At 48.3% G+C, this 19,593-nt stretch overlaps 2 protein-coding genes across 6 annotated transcripts in view; one reads left to right on the forward strand and one right to left on the reverse strand.

Annotated features, from left to right (window-relative positions):
* RSPH14 (radial spoke head 14 homolog) overlaps positions 1 to 855 on the reverse strand; it is a 239,423-nt gene extending 238,568 nt beyond the window's left edge. The window contains exon 1 of the mRNA XM_079149733.1: positions 718 to 855. The gene's annotated coding sequence lies outside the window, so the exon portion shown is untranslated. The remainder of the gene's footprint in view (positions 1 to 717) is intronic.
* On the forward strand, positions 854 to 15,801 carry RAB36 (RAB36, member RAS oncogene family). Of its 5 annotated transcripts, none has more exons than XM_079149741.1 (11): positions 854 to 990; positions 2,511 to 2,591; positions 3,927 to 4,018; positions 6,075 to 6,140; positions 7,000 to 7,101; positions 9,744 to 9,808; positions 11,410 to 11,465; positions 12,383 to 12,460; positions 12,837 to 12,927; positions 14,247 to 14,366; positions 14,818 to 15,801. In XM_079149741.1, exons 2-11 carry the CDS (start codon positions 2,523 to 2,525, stop codon positions 14,880 to 14,882), a joined length of 804 nt encoding a protein of 267 aa, XP_079005867.1. In that variant the 5' UTR covers positions 854 to 990; positions 2,511 to 2,522; the 3' UTR covers positions 14,883 to 15,801. The 5 variants fall into 5 exon arrangements, with proteins under 5 accessions (XP_079005867.1, XP_079005871.1, XP_079005870.1 ...); XM_079149745.1 differs by having other exon boundaries at positions 14,247 to 14,344; XM_079149742.1 differs by having other exon boundaries at positions 858 to 990; positions 2,504 to 2,591.
* The last annotated feature ends 3,792 nt before the right edge of the window (positions 15,802 to 19,593 follow it).

Genomic DNA, 19,593 nt, shown 5'->3' on the forward strand with positions numbered 1-19,593 from the left:
AACATCCCCAGCTCTTTTTTAAATTTTATTTATTTATTGGGGTGAGGAGTACTCGACCACTGAGCTACATCCCCAGCATTATTTTGTATTTTATTGAGAGACACAGGGTCTCACTAAGTTGGTTAGTGACCCGCCTTTACTGAAGCTGACTTTAAATTCGTAATCCTCCTGCCTCTTCCTAACCGCTGGGATTATAGGCGTGCGCCACCGCGCCGGGCTATTTTTTATTTTTGAGACAGGTTTCACTAAATTGCTCAGGGCCTTACTCTGTTGAGGCTGATCCCAACCCAGCAATCTTTCTGCTTCAACCTCTGAGTTGCTGGGATTGCAGGCGTGCACCACTGAGCCTGGCTCGAGTCAACTTTTAAACACCTATTTATCAAGGAAATTAATTTTGTAGTTTGAGCTCTAGAAGCCAGGTATGAGATTTTCAGACAGCATTGGATTCAGAACTGTACAGTAAGATCAGTAGATGGCAGACATGAGGCATGTCCATCTCTAGCCGATTCAGTGTGCTTGATCAAATACCATAATACAGCAAGAGTTCTAATCTCATGATTACCACCAACCCCATCCTGCTGAAGTGATTGTTCTTGAGGGAGCAGCGCGCACTGACCTCTCTTTAAAGTCCAGGCCTACTCTTCAAGAGCCCAAGCTCCACCCACCGAGCTCCCTGGTCTCGCCCACCGCCCGCCTATCAGGTATGGCCCCAGTTGCCTTGGTGATCTTGGGCGCTCAGGCCGCGTCTGGAAATCTTTTCTCGGGCAAACTGGCCCAGACCCCGGGAGACTCTTGTTGCTATGGTGATCGCCTGTGCTGGCTGTGAGCGGGACTCTTTCCAACCTCAGCTCCGCCCAGACCCCACCCGCGACGTCAGGGATTCGTCGCACGCTCGCAGGTCCCGCGTGGCCGGTGTTGCTGTGGTGATCACTGCGGCGCGCGCCCTGGAACCAGGCTACGCCGATCTCCGAACCTTCGCAGAAGCTGTAGGTAAGTCCACTCTCCTCTGTCCCGATGTGGGCACGTTGCAGAGGTCACAGGGTTACCCCGCCCGCTTCCTACCCCCAGAACAGATATCCGGTCTGCGGGCCCTCGGCCTTTTCCTGAACTCCCAACCCGGGCCAGGCCCGTGCTGGTCCTGAAAGAGAGCCCGGTTAAATGAAGGACAACTAACCTTGGTCAGGGCCACCCTACGGGTAAAAGAGAGCCCGCGACCGGAAAATAATGTGGAGAGCTTTGCGTAGGCTTTGAGGGGCCAGACGCTGTGTGGGATAAGGACTTTCTAGAAAAAGGCCTGAAACGTAAAGTCCCCAGACACTCGGCCTTCATCCTTTTAAGACTGGGAGCAAGGGACGCCCCCCCACCCCCAACTCCACTTTGACTACCTGAGCTGTGCTCCTCAGCCAGGCTTTTGTGCGATGCCTTACCCCAGAGAGTTAAGCTCAGAGAAGGAGTCCCTCTTGCTTAGACACCTGTCAAGGAGACCCGTGTCTTCTGGCTCCCAGGCAGGGTCTGGCAGGCCTGAGTCCTTACACCGTGCTGCCTGCAGATTGTAAGAGATGGCCTGACTTCTTATGTCTCATTAGACTTTTCCCCATATTCCTGACAGAAGGAAGACTAGATCTGGTTTTAAAACTGATGAAAATTTAGGCAGAAACTCATAGGTGCATCTTTGGGGATTTGCATGGCTCCCTAATTCTTGTGAAGATAAAATTATAAATTTAAAGTTTTGGTTCTTTTTTTTTTTTTTTTTTTTTTTTCCTTTGGTTACTAAGGATTGAATACTCAGGAGAGCTGAAACACTGAGCCACATCCCCAGCCCTTAATATTTTTATTTTTTTAAATTTTGAGACAGGTTCTCACTAAGTGACTTAGGGCCTTGCTAAATTGCTGAGGCTGGTTTTGAACTTGGGATCCTGCCTCAGCCTTCCCACTCCCTGGGATTATAAGCATGCACTCAGCCAAATTTAAAGATTGGTTTTATTTGCAAATGATCCTAGAATCCAGCAATACCTCATTCTATAAAACAGGAGTGTTCTAATGAGCTAAGCCAAAGTTGTTTCTTTGTTTTCCCTGTCTTTGTTTTGAGACAATCTCTCCATGTTGCCTAGGCTGGTTTCAGACTCCTGAGTTCAACCTCAGAAAAATACTGAAGAAAGCGGAAACAGAACAAAAAACAGATTAGTTGTTTCAAAGTTACTTTCTTTATCAGGTTAAAATAGAGAGACTAACTTATCATGCTGGCTCAGGGTAAACTGGGCCCTTTGGATTAACTGCTATGAATCACATGGTGATTGTGTTTTGTTTTTTGTTTGCTTTTTTGTTCCATTTTGTTTTGTTTTGACAACTAACTTGTTTCAGAGTTCAGTTTGATCACTTGGCACCTAGCAGGAATGACTATATTCTGGTTTGATCTGGTCTGCTGAGGCCTAGTGCAAGGAGGCTAATCCAAAATGATGGCCTCTGATAAATTTCATTTAACACCCTCTTTCCCCTGTTTGAGTCCACAGGACTCTGGAGGAATGAGGTCTTCTCTGATGCCTTTGGGGCCCCCTGTGAGCCGGGACCGCATCATCACCAACTTTCCTAAGGTAGTCATTAGACCAGCATGTTTTGCCTACACTTCTCTCCTGAACTGAGTCCATGCCCAGATTTCCCCAACTTACCCTCAACCCCAGAAATCAAGCAGGTGAATCCAGGAGGTCTCGCTTCTAGAGAAGCTGGAAAACTGAGTATTGGCTTGCCCAAGGCAGACCAATGGTGACAGGGGGCTACAATGTGGCTGAAGTTTATAAATCAGACAGTTCTAGGTGTGAATCCTGATTTTCTCATTAAATGTGTGATTATAGGGAAGCTACTCAATCTCTTGGTTGGGATGGTGGTGGTGTTCTCATTATTGTTACTGTTACCAAAACAGCACTCCAGTGTCACTCAGTGGTAGAGCACTTGCCTAGTATGTGTGAGGCTTGGATTCAATCCATCATACCACCAAAAAAAAAAAAAAAAGAGAGAGAGAGAGAGAGAGAAAGTGTCTGTGTTTGTTAATACATGCAGAAAATATTTCTGGAAGACTAAAACTCTGCTATCAGTGGGTCAGTGTTTGTCTGAATGTAGCTTGGGACAAACTACCAATAGCCTTTTGTATATTTTGGATTCTGTGCCAAGCTGTAGGCTCTGGGTGTTTGGGGTCTGCAGCCATTCCTTCTTCCCCCTTATTCACCTTCCCCACTAAGTTCCTTCTTTCTCCACACAGACCTTGGACAGTTCTGCTGGATTTTCCATTGCAACAGAACTTGGGCCATTGCTTCCCAAGTGGAGCTTGACAGTGTTAACTAGGGAGGCTGGAGACTGGTATTTCATGAACTGAAAGGAAGGGAAATGTGATTGGTACAAAACAGTCCAAGTTTCATGGGAGGAAGTACCCCATATATAGATCAGGACAATGAAGCTCAGAAGTTTGCATGACATCACACAGCCCAATATGGTAGAGCAGGGATTCAACCCGGCTATATCTGGCTTCAGAATGCCCTGTCCTAGGGAGATAGCCTGGGCCATCTGTTCTATGACATTCTTTTCCTTCTTCCCTACAGTAGTTAGGCCACTGGTGGCCAAGCCCTTCCTGTACCCTAGGGCCACAGCACTTCAGACCTGAGGATTTCTCCATCAGGTTGTGTTGGGTTCACATAGTGCTTCCCTTTATTCTGTGCCTCAGTTACCCTGTCTCTAAAATCGGCTCACTAAAATTGGCTACCTTGCAGTCTGTGATATGACAAGGAATAGGGAGAGGCAATGAGGCTGCCAGACTCAAGGCTCAGGAGGAAAGGCTGGGAAGTAGATCACCCTACAATGCCCAGCTTGGGTGACAGGGCTTTAGCTTTGCAGGATGGTGTGCCTGTCTGTGTATTTGTCTGTTTGTCTCTTTGTAGTGGTACACACCTGATGCCTGCCTACAGCTCAAGGAGCACTTCCACGGGCAGGTCAGCGCAGCCTGCCAGCGCAGGAACACAGGGACTGTTGGGTGAGCCTGTGGGATATGAGATGTTGGGGGAGATGGCCAGAAGGAATGAATGCATGAATGAATGTGTGAATTTAAAAATGAACAAATGATGAGTTGGAGTTATAGCTCAGTGGAAGAATGCTTGCCTAGCATGTGTGAGGCACTGGATTCACTTCTCAGCACCATATATAAACAAATAAAGTCCATCAACAACTAAAAAAAATTTTTTTTAAATAAAAATGAACAAATTAAACACATGGACTAGAGTGATGCAACCCAGTACTGGATTCTTTTGTCTGGCTTTTCTGTGGTGCTTCACACAGATTATGTCCCTGACCCCTCATGACCCACTGCCATTCCTTTTCTCAGACTCATGCAGGTGATTTTTCAGCCTGAGGTCTCAACGTAGGTACATTTCCTCTGTAGCATCTTTCTTTGTTTTTTGGTACCAGGGATTGATCCCAGGGGCACTTAACCACTCCACCACGTCTCCATCTCTTTTTTTTTATTTTGAGACAGGGTCTTGCTAAGTTGCTTAGGGCTTCACTAAGTTTCTGAGGCTGGTTTTGAACTTGTGATCATCCTGCCTTAGCCTCCTGAGCCACTGGGATTACAGGTGCTCCCCACCATGCCTGGCTAAAATATCTTTCTTACTCCTGTTGCCTCCCCTTCCCCTTTGGGTCTCTGTGTCCTGACCCTCTGCTGCTTCTGTTGCCCATCCTAGGCTGAGTGGGGAACCTTTCCTGTGTGTTCCTGAGCCCCAAGAATTTGTCTTAGGCTGTTTTGCTGTTTGTATTCCTCATTACAGCTAGCCCACAAGGGCCAGGGCTATGTCTCTTCTGCTCCTATCTTAATAGCACCTGTCACTGCTGGCACAGGGTTTTGCAACAGTTGTTCTTTCTTTTAAATAACAGGTAAAAGGGCCTGCTTTTACCCTTCATCCTGAAGAACTCACAGTCTGCTCAGGGAAGTGGCTATTCTCACAGGTGTGGTGAGGCCACAAAAGAGTCCAGCTCAGAGGTCCCCAAGGTTGCACAAAGGGAAGGAGCATTCAGGTCAGAATGGCCAATGGGGCCATGCTTATGGGATGAGAGTAATGTCATCAGATGGGGAGTGCTGTTCTGAATCAGGTGCTTCACACAGATTATGTCACAGATTATGACAGCACCAAAGATAGGGAAAGGAAGGTACTGGGGGTACCTTCCGTAATACTGGTAATGCCTTTACTTCTTAGCCTTCTTAGTCAGGTTCAGCCTGTTCCAGAATAAGAGGGCTGCCTGGGAGCAGGGTAGACACAGCCCCTACCCTCACAGATGTGATAAGTTGAATTGTCACCAGGTAACACACAGGTGCCCTCTTGTAGCTGCAAGCATAGGAAGTGCCTATTGGATGTTTTCCTGAGTTGGATGCTTCAGCCATTGACATACTTTAATATGAGCTACAGAAACAAAGTATTGTCAACAGTACCAGATATGCTGCTTCTCGGATTATAGGACATACACAGACGGCTTGAGTCTTGCACATACCTCCAAGTGAGTAGGCAACAATGGTTCCTCATCAGGGAGTGCCTGCTTATAATGAGCTGAGTCCATGTAGGTACACATTCCCAAAGGGTACTTAGTAGGAAACAGGTGCTGCCCACCCACCCCTTGTGTCAGTGCCTCCCCACACATGGGCCCCATGTCTGTATCAGTGTGGCACCTTAACCCACCACCAGCTTACATGTGCCCACCATTCTTGGTTACCACAGTTCCCCACCTGTACTCTCACATCTGCCCCTTTAGCCTATGACTCAGCTTCTCTTCATGCTCATTCTTATCCTCAGTACAGTGATTTTGCCCTAGAGGAGTCAAGGGTATAGCTCCAGTAACAGCAGAGTTCCCAAAACTAATGGAGGCTTTCCCACTCTCCTCTTTGAAGATCAGGGAGAGGGAACAGAAGGGCTCAGCAGTGTAGTTCATGCTGAATTCAGGATTGAGGAGTGAGTCACTGAAAAGAACTAACTCAGAAGGACTTGTGTGTGCCAAAGACACTCCTGAAACCATACTCAAGGGTGATATAGACATATTTTTCCCAGGCTCAAACTCTCGAAGGTGGTCGTTGTTGGTGATCTCTATGTGGGAAAGACCAGCCTCATCCACAGGTAAGGCCATGCCAGCTTCCTCCTGCCCAGTAAGGTTGATCACACCTCCCAGCATCAGGTTGTCACCTTTATTTTGGAGGCCCAGACACATTATCATAGTGGGAATTGTGTGGCTGCTGAGAACTAGCCTCAGCCTGGTGGGAGCCAGGTGGGGAAGGGGCAAGAAATTGGGGAGATGATGAGGTTGGCAGATAGTAGGGCAATCCAGGAGCCTGGAATCATTCACACTGTCCCTTTAGGACCTTGGGCTAGCCCTTCCACTGCCCTCCCTGAGCATGGACCCTCAGTTTCTCTCACTGTTCTAATTTACAGCATTTGCCTCTTAGGCTGCCACAGCCTCTCTTCCCCTACCTTGTTCTTATTGGTTGCTCTGTTGCTGCAGTTTAAATAATTGTCCCCCATGTATTAAAGGCTTGCTCCCCAACCTATGGCACTGGAAGGTGACAGAACATTTAAGAGGTCTCTAAGTTATTGGGAGCATGGGGATAGTGGGACTCCCACCTCTCCCTCCTCTTCTCTCACTTCTCAACCATGAGGTGAATGATTTTGCTCCACCACATGCTGCTGCCATGATATGCTGCCTTGCCACAAGCCCAAACAAAGTGACTAATACCATGGACTAAAAGCTCTAAAACTGTGAGCCCAAATGAACCTTTCCCCTAAGTTGGTTATTTCAGGTGTTTGTTTAGTGACAGAGAGCTAACTAATATACTTGGCTTGTCTGCATCCTCTGTGGATGGTTTCTTCCTTATCAGTTTCCATCATTGGACTTTATTTTCCTCCAGACTTAGTGTCACTATCATGAGCAAAGCTTCATTTCTGTAAAGATACTTCTCTGATAGCTTTCTTGCCTCCACAGATTTTGCAAGAATGTTTTTGACCGAGACTACAAGGCTACCATTGGAGTAGACTTTGAAATTGAACGTTTTGAGATCGCTGGGATTCCCTATAGCCTTCAGATGTAAGTTGCTATTATTGGTGCTAGATCTCACATGAGTTGTGTGTGGTCTTTCAGGAGATGCCTGGGAAAAGCATTGGCCAACTCCTTCTCATTTGTACCCCAGGGTGCTTAGCAAGGACCCACCTGGACAAGCAGGGCCTGGAGTGGTTGTGAGAAACCAGGCTTTACAGCTTCCTAAATTCCTGGATGCTCCCTCCATCCCAGTAATTGTCCTGTGTTGGTGATCAGATTTGGGGAAGGTCTTCACAGTCTGACTTTCCCACCCACCGCCAACCTCCCCAACCTCCCCTGATTGCCTTCTGCTCTTGCTAAGGCTGGGCCCACTTCTGGACTTTAGCAAGCCCTTAACCCCCACTGGACCTCCTATAATCCCACAGGAGGTAGGATAGCTTTGCTAAGTCATATTTTGAGCTCTGAGCCTCTGTTCTCAGTTGTAAAATGGGACCAAATCCTGTCCCTATGTGCCAGGCTTGGGCAAAGAGGGTTCTGACAGAAGCCACACTGTCCACATCTTTCCCTCAGGTCCAATGTGCTCATCTTCTTCCTCATATCATTTCCCTCAAGTAACTTCTGTTCCCCCTGCTCCTCTTTCCTTCCACTTCTGTCTGTCTCTTTTCTTGCCTAACCCCACACCTCTGCCTCTCTGTGGCCCACTAATTTCAACTCCTCCCTTCACTTTCTCACCCAGGCTCACCTTGGGCTAAAGTGGTGCATGCTCTGGACCTTGCCTTCCATTCTTCTGCACCTGGAAGATGCCACAGGCCTTTTTCAGGCTCCAGGCCCCTGTAGTATCCTGAGTGACCCCCTCCCTCTTCCCTTCTCTCCTGTATAGGCCATTGTTTTCTTCTTACCCATTGGCATTAACCAGGCCTGTCCTGGTCTCTTTCCCTTTCTTCCTATCTTGGTTCATCCCTCAATCCTCTATGCCCTGTCTAGGCTAGACCTGCAGATCCTGTGACTATCAGCTCCCAGCTGTGTTGAGGTAGTGCCCTCGTGCCATCCTAGGGCCAAATGATATCACATCTTGTCCACGGGAAATGCAGGTTCAATCCAGAGCAAAAGAAGCTGTGAAAAATGCAGGGCAGTGAGACTGAGGGATCTAGAAAGGTGAGAAGGGCAAAGAGCCTGGGCAACCCACATGGAGCCATGCAGAGAGTGATTAGTGACTGGTTTCTCTTTGTGGAAATAGGCTATATCTAATTATAGGGCCCAGGACAAAACAGTGTTACTGTCCTGCTGCAACCTCTCAGTGCCGTACTTTGAGGTTGTTACCAGCGACCCAGCTGGCCCCATCTCCAAGCCCAACCCCAGCTCCCCACCCAGAATCTTAAGAGATGAAAGAATTAGTGAAATAATGTAGCCAAAAAGTCTGCATCATGCTGGATCTCTTGCAAAAATTTTAGACCACTGATGTCATGTCTGTGGTTTATTTTACTTTTCAGTTTACTAAGAAAAGTTAAATTTCAGTTGTCTTTAGAAAGGGATTGGGAGCCAGGTACAATGACACACACCTGTAATCCCAGTGGCTCAGGAGGCCAAGGCAGGAGGATTGCAAGTTCAAAGCCCACCTCAGCAATTTAGTGAAGTCCTCAGCAACTTAGCAAGACCCTGCCTCAAAATAAAACATGAAAAGGGCCAGGTGAGGATGAGGCTCAGTGGTTAAGTGACCCTGGGATCAATCCCTGGTAGCAACAACAACAACAAAAAAAACAGATTCAGCGTTGAATTTCAGTTTCATCCCTGCATATTGTTCTAAATGAGGGCAAGTAGATCTTAGCATGTACCTACCCAACTGCTATACCATGCCCATGATAAATGGCATTAATCGATTGTGGCTCAGCTCCTAAGTTCATTTCAGTGTGTTACTTTAGAGAGCCAGAGATAACTGATTAGAGTCACCCAGGGAATACAAATCATGTCCTTGTTAGACATACCTGGGAGCTATAGTCTGGAAGGTGAAGCAGTGCCCCAGTCACACATGAGCAAATGGCAGAGGGCCATGGCTGAAGACCTGGCCTGGGATCCCAGCACCATTCACAGGAAGCAAGCCACACCATAGAGCATATGTTCCTTCTTTTTTTTAAAATTAAGAAATTTATTTATTTTATTTGTCCTTTTTAGATATACATGACATGTTATACATACATGGAGTATAACTTATTAGGATTCCATTCTTGTGGTTGTACATAATGTGGACTTTTCCTATTGTGTATTCATACATGAACATAAGGAAGTTATGTCTGATTCATTCTACTTTCTTTCCTACTCCTATCTCTCCTCCCTTCCCTTCATTCCTCTTTGTCTAATAATCCAATGACATTTGTTCCTTTTGAATGTCACAATCAGAAGGGACTAAGCTGTAACTCCATTCATCTGGGCAGTGAACTGCGAAGGCCATGCTCTCCCCAGTAGCACTGTGAATCCAATGAGAAATCTCCACTGGGTCACCCTCGGAGGGATAATCAGGAGCTGGTGGCAGGGATAGTTGGCTCATACAAACCCTTTCTGAAGCCCACACTGCTGACACAGGTGGTGCAGGTCCTTGGATCTCCCTCCCATGATACTACTACTAGTCTTGTAGGCTAGATTACTTTGATTGCTTAACCTGTTACCATTTTCCTTTCTCCCTCTTCACTGCACAGCTGGGACACAGCCGGACAGGAGAAGTTTAAGTGCATTGCATCTGCCTACTACCGCGGTGCCCAGGGTGAGCAGTATTAAAAGGGTGGAACCCTTAGCCACGTGCAGCATGGGGCTCCCTGCTGGGCTCAACAGCAGGAAACCCAGGCTCTTTGCACAAGCCCCTGAGAAAACACTATCTAACCAGTGCTTGTGGGTGAGGAAGCTGCCTTCAAGGGAGGGCCTTGGCTGCTTTGGTAATGATGCTTTTAAGGGAGCCTGTGATGGTGAGTGCTGGCTGTCTCAACTCCAGTTTTCAGCTCAGGAAAGGATGTGCTTGTACAGGGGTCCCAGAAAAGAGGACAGCATCAGACTCTAGGGTAGGTAGGGAGAGCCTTGTCCTGCCTTCTAGGAGAGGGCTAGGCCAAAAAGGAAGAATGAAAAGGAGACCTTGCCAGGAATGGTAGGTCCTAAGGGGGGGCCAGCAAGTCTCAGTGCCCACCACCAACATGGCCAAGGGCATCCCAGGCACTGGGCAGGGATCACGGTCAGCAGAGGTAGCAGCATAAGCTTTTCATGCCAACTTCAGCTTCTCAAGAAAAAGATAGAAATGGATTTCAGTGGGAGGTATAAGAACTGTCAGAAGCATACCAAACCAGACTCAAAGTATAAGTCACAGTTAGCCCTATTCATTAGTGGTGAAAGAATCCAGACATTTCATTTGGGTTTGAAAGAAGCAAAAACAGAAGCAAATCATGTTCACTGTGGCTTCCTGCAACCTTTTCCTTCCAGATCTTTCCTCCCTGGGGGATACTACCTCCCTGGGGCTAGGGTTATGAGGCTCCCGACACAGCTACAAATAGCAGCTGGGCTGCCATCATTCCCATCATCAATGTCCATCCTCCATTCTCCTCTGCCTTGAGAGGGCCAGGTGTCTTCTGCAGCCATCATCCAAGGTGCAGAGGTCCCCCCTATTCAGCCTGCTCACACTCCAAGGGGTGGGCAGTAGAGAACAGATATTTGCCTGGAATGTCCTCCATGTGGGCTTCCCCTCAAGAACCACCTCAACACCGTACCGTGGGCCTAGGGCAGTGCCAGTAACAAGAGGTGCTGACAGCAGGGTTACATCTCCCAGTTTTCTGCCCATCTGGCTCCCCAGAAGTTGTTTTCCTTAAGCTGGTTGTTGCTAATCATCGTCATAGCCATAGCTGCCATTGGTTGAAACTCTGCCCCTAGTCAGACTCTTAATAGCTTTTCAAAGTAGCTGCCCTCATTTACCCTCACAGCATCCCTGAGAGCTAGAGGTATCATTCTCACCATTTTACAGATGGGGAAACTGAGGCTCTTAGCCGTTAAGATGCTTTCCCAGGTTCCCTTCTCCATAAGTGACAGAGGGTATCTGATGCCAAGGCCACATGCTCCTGCTCCCTCATCCTACCTCCTTGGATTCCTCCCTGAGGCTGTGTTGCTGGGTATAGGTAGGAAAAGGGCAATGGGAGAGCAGATCCTGGGTTGCAGCCATAGGGAATTTCCTCCCCAGCCTCCACTTTGGGGTTCAGGGCTGAGTACCAGAGGCCACCCTGGCAGTTCCTCAGGATCTGGAGAGGTGCCTAAGTAGATCTCCCCTTTTCATACTTCTTTGGCCTCACTTGTCACTGATTGGCTATTAACTTTTCCCTATGTGTCTAGTGATCATCACAGCCTTTGACCTCACTGATGTACAGACTCTGGAGCATACCAGGCAAGTAATCCTGGAGCCTGTGAATCCTTCAGGCCACCTGGGTTCAAGAAGCTGCCTGGAAGAATGCCCTAAATCTGGCTGCTAGGGCCAGCAGTGGGTTCAAGTGACCAGGCTCACTTGTCAGAACCAGTTACCCATAGGCCACCTACTGTCCAGTTGCCTTCTTATCCCTCAAGATCTGTCCTCATCTGCTACTCAGGGGTGTATGATCAATACAGTTGCACCAGGGCTTATGCTCCAAAGGGCCCACATTTGCTTTAATACCCTGATGTTGGGCTGGGAGATGTAGTTCAGTGGTAGAGCACTTGACTAACAAGCATGAGACCCTGGGTTCAATCCCCACCCCACTCCCCCCAAAATACCCTACTACCCTGCTATCACATCTTGAAAGTTCTAATAATTTCGGAGTGAGGGGTCCTATATGTTCACTTTGCCCTGGCCCCTGATAATTTCAGTGCCAGCCCTGTCGTGAAGGAATGTGAATTTGGTACTTATTGTCTTAGAAGAAATATGAGCAATGTGACCATGCCAGGAGGCCATCCTGCTTCTGCCAGGAACTAAAAGCCCCCTCACCCTGCATTTGTCTGGAGGCATTCACATCTGGAAACCTCCAAACCACGTGAGGGAGGCAGGCATGCATTCCAGTTGATAAAGTGTAGGACTCACCCAAGATCTCAGAGGATGAGGGTGGGCCCTTCACCTCCCTGGCTAGTACTTTTTTGTATTGTCAGTCCCCTCTGGTCCTACAAAGACCTTTCTGGTCTTAGCCACTGTGGACCAAAGCACCCTCCCTGTACCTTTCATCTCAGTGCTCCCAGTCCTGGGGAGGAATCAAGTCTCAACATTGTCCCCTGGTCTTCCTCAAGACCTGAATGGGTGGGTGGCATCTCAATTTGTCTTCTCTCTGTGCATTCCAGGCAGTGGCTGGAGGATGCACTAAGGGAGAATGAGGCAGGTTCCTGCTTCATCTTTCTCGTGGGAACCAAGAAGGATCTTCTGGTAAACAGAGCAGAGCTGGAGGCCTGGGTGACCCTCAGGAAAATGCCTACACATTTAGCTCAAGTTTGAGGAGTGGTGGGTGGCACTGACATACAGAGCACTGCAATTCAAAAACTGCAGGCCTTGGAGCTGAAAGTCAGGGGAACTCAAGTTCCCTGTACTGTCTCCTAAGAGAGGGACAACTGGCACTCAAATTTGCCTGGGACCACTGAGGTGTCATCCCTGGGCAAGCAGCATCTATGTACTGGGGCTGCCTCACCTTCCCTGGGTGAAATGGGGAGGGAGGTGGCACAATGGAAGGGAACAGCTGCCTACCCTTAGGGGCATCCCCACAGAAGGGCTAAGACACTGGGTTGGTGAATACTGCTTCTTCCAGTCAGGGGCAGCATGTGAGCAGACTGAATTGGAGGCTGTACACCTAGCCAATGAGATGCAAGCTGAGTATTGGTCAGTGTCATCCAAGACTGGTGAGTAGGGCAAGGGACCATCATGGTGGGAGTGTGGGCTGTTGTGGGGCCAGTCCTGCAGGACCTGCTGTACTAAAGAGGTTCTTGCCTTTTCTTTTGCATCTCTGACCATGTTCGTATCACAGCACAGCTGTACTGGTGACTGGCAGCAGCTTCCATTGCCTGAGAGGAGTCTCCTCCTCTCTAGAAGGACACTGGGAGGCCTGTGTCATGGGTAGGAGGAAGAGCAACCATACCAGCATGTTTTTCAACACAGCCCCCATAGCTACCCACATGTGCTCTGACCCTGGCCATGCTGGGTCCCCCAGACCCAGGCAAGATGCCCAACATCTCCTGGCCTTAAATTTCCTCATCTGGAAAGCAGAGTAATGCTCTCCTCTTCATTTTATTTTTAATAAAATAACATGTTTTACATTACAAAAACCGTATGTATTTAAGAAAAATTAGGAAATGTTTCTCTAAGCAAAGAGCAAACTTTGAAAACAGGTTTTTGGGGAGATCGAATGAAAAAGCATGCAGTGCCTGGCACATAATAGACGCTAGAAGCTTTCAGGACTTAGGATTTGGGCCCAGTAATCCTTGCACTGGCCGTGCAGGGACAGCGGACATCTGACCCGGGACTGAGTAAGAGCCGAGGTTAGAAGTACCATCATTGGCCCACCACCCTTGAAAGTGCCTGTGCCTGGTGCCCTCTGTTCCTTCCCAACAGTATCCCTCCTGTCCTGTGAAGACCCACCCTTCTTTATCAGGGTAACATCAGGTTCACTGAGATCTCACTGTGGGCCAAGCAGGACTGCCCTGTACTTGTGTAGGTTGTGAGCTGTACAAGGGCAGTGTTCCTATTGGGTGGTGGATCCTGGTCTGCTTCCTGATGGGCAGTTGCCTCCACCTGGAAGAGTACACACAAAGGCTCCATATTAGGGCCAACAGATACAGAAAGTTACAGGAGAGCAATCACAGGTCTGTCCTGAGCTCTGTTTGTACCAACACCTGGCCCATAGCAGGTGCTCAATAGCAATTGATTAGAAGAGTAGATGCTAGGAAATGAAGGCTTGGAGATCTGAGGAAGTGACCTATAGACAGGCAGCTGGATCAGGGATAGGGGCTGGAGCCAGGTGGGAATCCCAGCTGGGGGACCTTGCCCCTAACACTGTGTGCTCCCACATGGGTGGTGAGGCTGTGTTCATGTAACCACCATTACTGTCAGAGGTGCTCTGGAAAGGGCCATGTGCTGGTCTGAGGGTTGTCTGCCCAGGCTTCTCTACCCAAATACATTTGGGGGTCAGCTGGGGTCACATAGCTGTCTTGTGGGCCCCCAGGAGAGAACGTGAAAGCATTCTTCAGCCGTGTTGCTGCCCTGGCATTCGAGCAGTCAGTACTACAGGATCTGGAGAAGAGAAACAGCACCCGGCCCCAGGTTGGGGATGGAGACCTCATCCGTACGTACAGGCATAACAGAACAGGGTCGGGGAGCAGGCTGCAGGCCAAAAATCTATATCAACTATCCTCCCATCACCCAAGACCCTGCTGTTTCTCTAACTTATGGCCCTCTGTTGTCCTTTTTGGACCCTCTTCTCTGGGCTGTTGCCCCAGTCTCACACTTGTAGCCTCCCTAACCCTGCTCTCCAGCTCCAACACCTTCTGAGGCTCTTCTGTCCTCCAGACAGCCTACTGGGGCTCTGCTGGGGCTCTCCTAGTCTCTGCCTTTACCCACTCTGTTCCGCCACTCAGAGTCCCCCTGGGCCTCTCAGTCTATGCCACGTTAACCAAGCCGCAAACAATAGGCCTACGAGGTAAAGGTCAGGGCTTTAGCTATCAGAGTGGGGATGGCCCCTGCCCAGTGTTGGCTACACGTTACTTGATTGATGCCAACTTTTCTTCTCTCTACAGGAATAGAGGGGAGTTCACCTGAGACCCAAGAGAACAAGAGGCCCTCCAGACTGAGCTGCTGTTAGCTTGGGCCAGCATCAGAGGCCTCCATTTCTTGTGTTCATGGGCAGCAGCTCTTGTGACTGAAGAGGTGATACAGAGCCTGAACTCTGCAATATGTCTCCCCTCAAGTTGTAAAGGACCTGCATTCCCAAGGATCCGCCTTCTCTGGCAGATTAGGAGCCACTGACTGCCAGGGCACCCCACACTGCCCACCAGGGGACATCACACTGTCTGGCTGTAGGTAATTCAGTGATCCCTTAAAAGGCCAGTCCCACCTGCAGGGTCATCAGAATGTTACCCATGGCCTTGAGAAGCCTCAGGACTACAAACTCAGGACATTCCTACACTGGCTTACATCCTTTACCCATGGACCACATCAATAGTCAACCCTGGCACTCTTTCCAAAGATCCCAGATGTGGTTTCATAATCCTCTCATTACAATGTTCCAGGCAACCAGAATTCATCAAGGCAAAAACATACTTGCCATCCCACCACAGCATTTTCTGTCATCAATGGGACATGAAGTTCAGGGTCTTGGAGCTCCAGGCCTCACTGTGCACTGTTCCTCTGCCAGACTTCCAGGTTCCCTGGGCAACCCTGCTCCTCTCAAAGGCAATGGACAAGAAAGTCTCTCAGGTTCCTCCCTAGTACCTCTGAGATCCCCATGGTCCTGCCCTCCAGGTCATTGGGCAACAGTGGACAGAACAAGCTGCTCATACTTCTGGCCCCATCTAGAGGATGAATTTTCCTTACCGTGCTGCAAGATGAATGACTGTGTGGCCACCCCTCGGATAATTCACTCCACATCCCCTGAACTTTACACTGCCCTGCCCTGGCACTCACGGTGCCCACTGTTGCCTTCCTACCTCTCTCTCCTATTGGCCTGTATGTGTGCAGGACTTTTGTAATTTGTCCACTCATCTATAGAGGACTTAAGAGGCTTTCCAGAGTCTGGCATGTTTCTGACTCCACCACTTCCTCTTGCACACCCAGAGTAGGCAGGAACACCCACCAGCTCTGCCCAGCAGACCTGCCCTCCTCTGTGTCCCTCCCATTGCTGCTCCGTGAGGTCTTTCCTGAGCTTCTTCACTACTATTAACTTTCCCTCCCTCCCCATGCTCATATAGCCCTAAGTTTATGCCAGATCATCTCTGCCTTCTTGCCACAGGCAGGTGGGTACATCCAGCATACCTGTCTGCTGCTTGTAGATGATGAGCATTTTGCAGGCAGCTTTGCTGGTCAGCACCCTTCTCCCAGTGCCTGGCACACCACATATGCCCCATGACTGTTCATTGACTCATAACAATTGCCAAACATCAAAATTATAATGAACAATGGCATATTTTTCTGTTCATTACCTCATTACCTTTTTTCTGTAGTTTATCCATCTATATATGAGATAAATAAAACATATATCTCATGTTATATATATAAACACATCTTTATATAAAATGCTTTTAAAAGAATTGTGTGCTTAGTGTAAAAAAAGCAAAACAGTATAAAACATATAAAATATGAGTGGAAGCCCCACCTCAGGTTGGTTGCTCTCCTGAAGTGAGCCTGGATAACAGTTGTTATGATCCCTCTGGGCTATGTTCTCTTGTGAGCAGACCATGTTTGTTGGCTTGTTTGCTGTTTCTCCAGAATGACCTTGTGCTGTACTCCCTGCCTGGCAGAGTGCCTTCCTAATGTCCTGCCCGTAGCCCTCTCACTGTGGATGCACATTCAGCCTCCTGTTCTTTCAGCAGCCAAATTTTCTTTGGTGTGGTGAGACCAAAGTTCATTTGACCAGCCCACAATTTATGTCCAGGTTTTAGCTTTAACCAGTGGTACTGCAGTGACCATCCTTGTAGTTACATTACAGCTTTGCACACTGCAGATTGCCAAAAGCAGTCTTGTTGGGCCCTTCTCTGAACTGTGGCCCCTGATCTGGTCCACTAGATATAGTTTGATGGGGGTAGTGGAGCACACCACACTGAGGGTGCCTTTGGAAGGACCAGGTTTGCTGGGTGAAGCAGAAAGCTTCACAGGATGGGAGTGGCCAGCCTAGGTGAGCAAGCTGTCTCTCCACAACCTCCTCTGCACCCAGTGGGGGAGGGGCAATATGGTATTCAGCTAGAAGCACACTGTCTCTTGTATACCCACACCTCCATAAATAACCCTTTATTAAACTGCCCACTGTGGTGTGCCAGCTGGTTCCTGTGGACCCTGAATGACAGTAATCTCTTCAATGTCGATATTTGGCCTAGGAGGACAGGAGACTAAGTTACCAGGGAAATGAAATTAACAGAGTTGTCTTCATGTGTTTATGCTGCTACAACTGAATACCATAAACTGGGCAAATTACTACTACTATTATTATTGGTACTAGAGATTAAACCAAGGGGCACTTAATCAGTGAGCCACATCCATAGCTCTTTTTTATTCTTTATTTTGAATTAGGGTATCACTAAATTGCTAACGCTGGCCTCAAATTTGTGATCCTCCTGCCTCAGCCTCCCAAGCTGCTGGGATTACAGGCATGCACCACCATGCCTAGCTAGACTGAGCAAACTATAAACCATAGAAATTTATTAAGCTAATGGTTCTGGTGACTAGGAAGTTCAAGACCCACACAGACAAGGCAGCACATGCCAGAAGAGGCCACGATAACTTCACAAAGCCTAAACACCTCTCATTAGGCAATAACCTCCCAACAATGTTGCACCAGGGATTAAGCTTCACAATGAAATTTGGAGGAGATAGTCAAACTATAGCAAATGGGATAGGGGCAGGGAGCTTGGTGAGAGCACTTGCCTAGCATGCATGAGGCCCTGAATTTCATCCCCAGAACTACAAAACACAACAGAATGCAGCTTCTTTGTCAGAATCATTCCAGTGTGGTCCTCCTCTCTTTAATACAAAGACATTCTCTTGAAACATCTCAGTATTTAGCTGGGCATGGTGGCGCACGCCTATAATCCCAGCGGCTCAGGAGGCTGAGGCAGGAGGATTACAAATTCAAAGCCAGTCTCAGCAATTTAGCAAGGCCCTAAGCAACTCAATAAGACCCTGACTCTAAATGAAATATTTTTAAAAAGGGCTGGGGGTGTTGCTCAGTGGTTAAGTCCCCCAGGGTTCAATCCCCAGTACCAAAAAATTAAATAAATAAAAACCTCAATATTTAACAATAAATTTCTGGGGCAGAAACAGTCTCTCTGAGCCTGGTCTTGCAAACCCAGGCAAGCAGCCCTCTACAGCCAAGGCATAATGAGGACCATATCCCAGTGCTTCAGAAATGTCTTTTTCCTCTTCCCTGGTTCCCCTGGCCCCTTCCCTTCTCACCATCTGTCCATCTTTCCATTCTTTGTCTCTTCAGCTGGAGACCCCTCCCTGTCCCCATCTAACAGATGAGAAGTCTGAGCATCTTCTTCACATTCCTGGTCTCTCCTCTGCCTCTGCCCCACATACATTGGGGTCTCATCCTAGGAGGAATGACACTCCAGGTGGACTTACCTTAGGGCTCTGTGCCTCTTATACATGCATGCCCTAGTTGGGCATTTCCAGTGCCCTGTTGCCCAGGGTTGTGACCAGAAAAGGTATTTATTTGCATGGTCCAACCATGTCCGCCCTTCCCCAGGATTCCCTACCTGAGCCTTCCCACTTCATAGACTGCTCCCTGTGCCCCCACAGTATGAGGCAGTCCTCCCCCAGACCCACAGCCATGGTGACACAGGCTCTACAGTGGTTGAGCAGAGCCTTCTCAGCCTCCTTCAGTCTTATGCTTCACCTTCTTCCCAGTTCTGCTGGAAGCCACAGGGATTGTTCCAACTTATACTTTAGCTTGGAAGATGGAATGGGGACCACTCACTGATGAACCTCTCTCTCCATAGGGTCCTAGGGTATCTTAAGGTGACCTAAGGTCACCTAAGATAACTGAACATAGAGGTGGACAGAGGATTGGTTAAAATAACATGGTTAGCCAGGCACAGTAGTGCATGATTTTAATCCCAGCAACTCTGAGGCAGAAGGATTGCAAATTTGAGTAGGTTAGCCACAGTAACTTAGCAAGACCCTAAGCAATTCAGTGAAACCCTGTATCAAAGTTAAAAAAAAAAAAAAAAAAAAAGCTGGGGATGTAGGTCAGTAATCAAGCACCCCTGGGTTCAATCTCCAGTACCAAAATCAATCAATCACATGGTCTCACATTCATTAATTTTTTTTTAGTTATTGATGGACCTTTGTTTATTAATTGCCTCATGCATGCTAGGCAAGCACTGTACCACTGAGCCACAACTCCAGCCCTCATTAATTCTTAATAAGCTCCTAGAGCTCCCTAACCAGCTTGGTCCTCTGCATTCTTCCATTTACTCTTCCCAGAGTCCACACAACAGATGCCAGCACAGCCCCACTTCAAAGATGAACTAAAGTGCAGAGAGGAACATAACCTCTGGGGCTATGCAGTCCCAGCAGGACCAGGAGGCAGCTCAGTCTAACTCTTACAGCTTTGAGTCCCTGGAGACACTGGTAAGGAATTCTAGACCTGGGGGACTGTAGAGAGCACTTGGTGTTGGAAGAGGTCCAGAGCAGGGATGAGAAAAAGTTCTGTGGGGAGAGGGCTCTCTAAAGAAGAAACATACAGTTCAGAAAGGGGCCCCTCCTCTTTTGGGCAAGAAAAGACTACACCCAAGAAGCCCATGGCTTTGGGCACTGCCCTGAGATAGGACCCCCTCTCAGCAGTTCCCAGGGCTCCT

This window comes from Sciurus vulgaris, assembly GCF_902686455.1.
Source record: "Sciurus vulgaris genome assembly, chromosome: 8".
Lineage (NCBI taxonomy): Eukaryota > Metazoa > Chordata > Mammalia > Rodentia > Sciuridae > Sciurus > Sciurus vulgaris.

Excerpts from the sequence above, each read along its gene's own strand:
- RAB36 (XM_079149741.1), top strand. The coding sequence starts at position 2,523 with ATGAGGTCTTCTCTGATGCCTTTGGGGCCCCCTGTGAGCCGGGACCGC. Across the intron at positions 11,466-12,382 it reads CTCTGGAGCATACCAGGCAA|TGGCTGGAGGATGCACTAAG; the intron begins GTAATCCTGGAG and ends CATTCCAGGCAG. Across the intron at positions 14,367-14,817 it reads TGGGGATGGAGACCTCATCC|GAATAGAGGGGAGTTCACCT; the intron begins GTACGTACAGGC and ends TTCTCTCTACAG.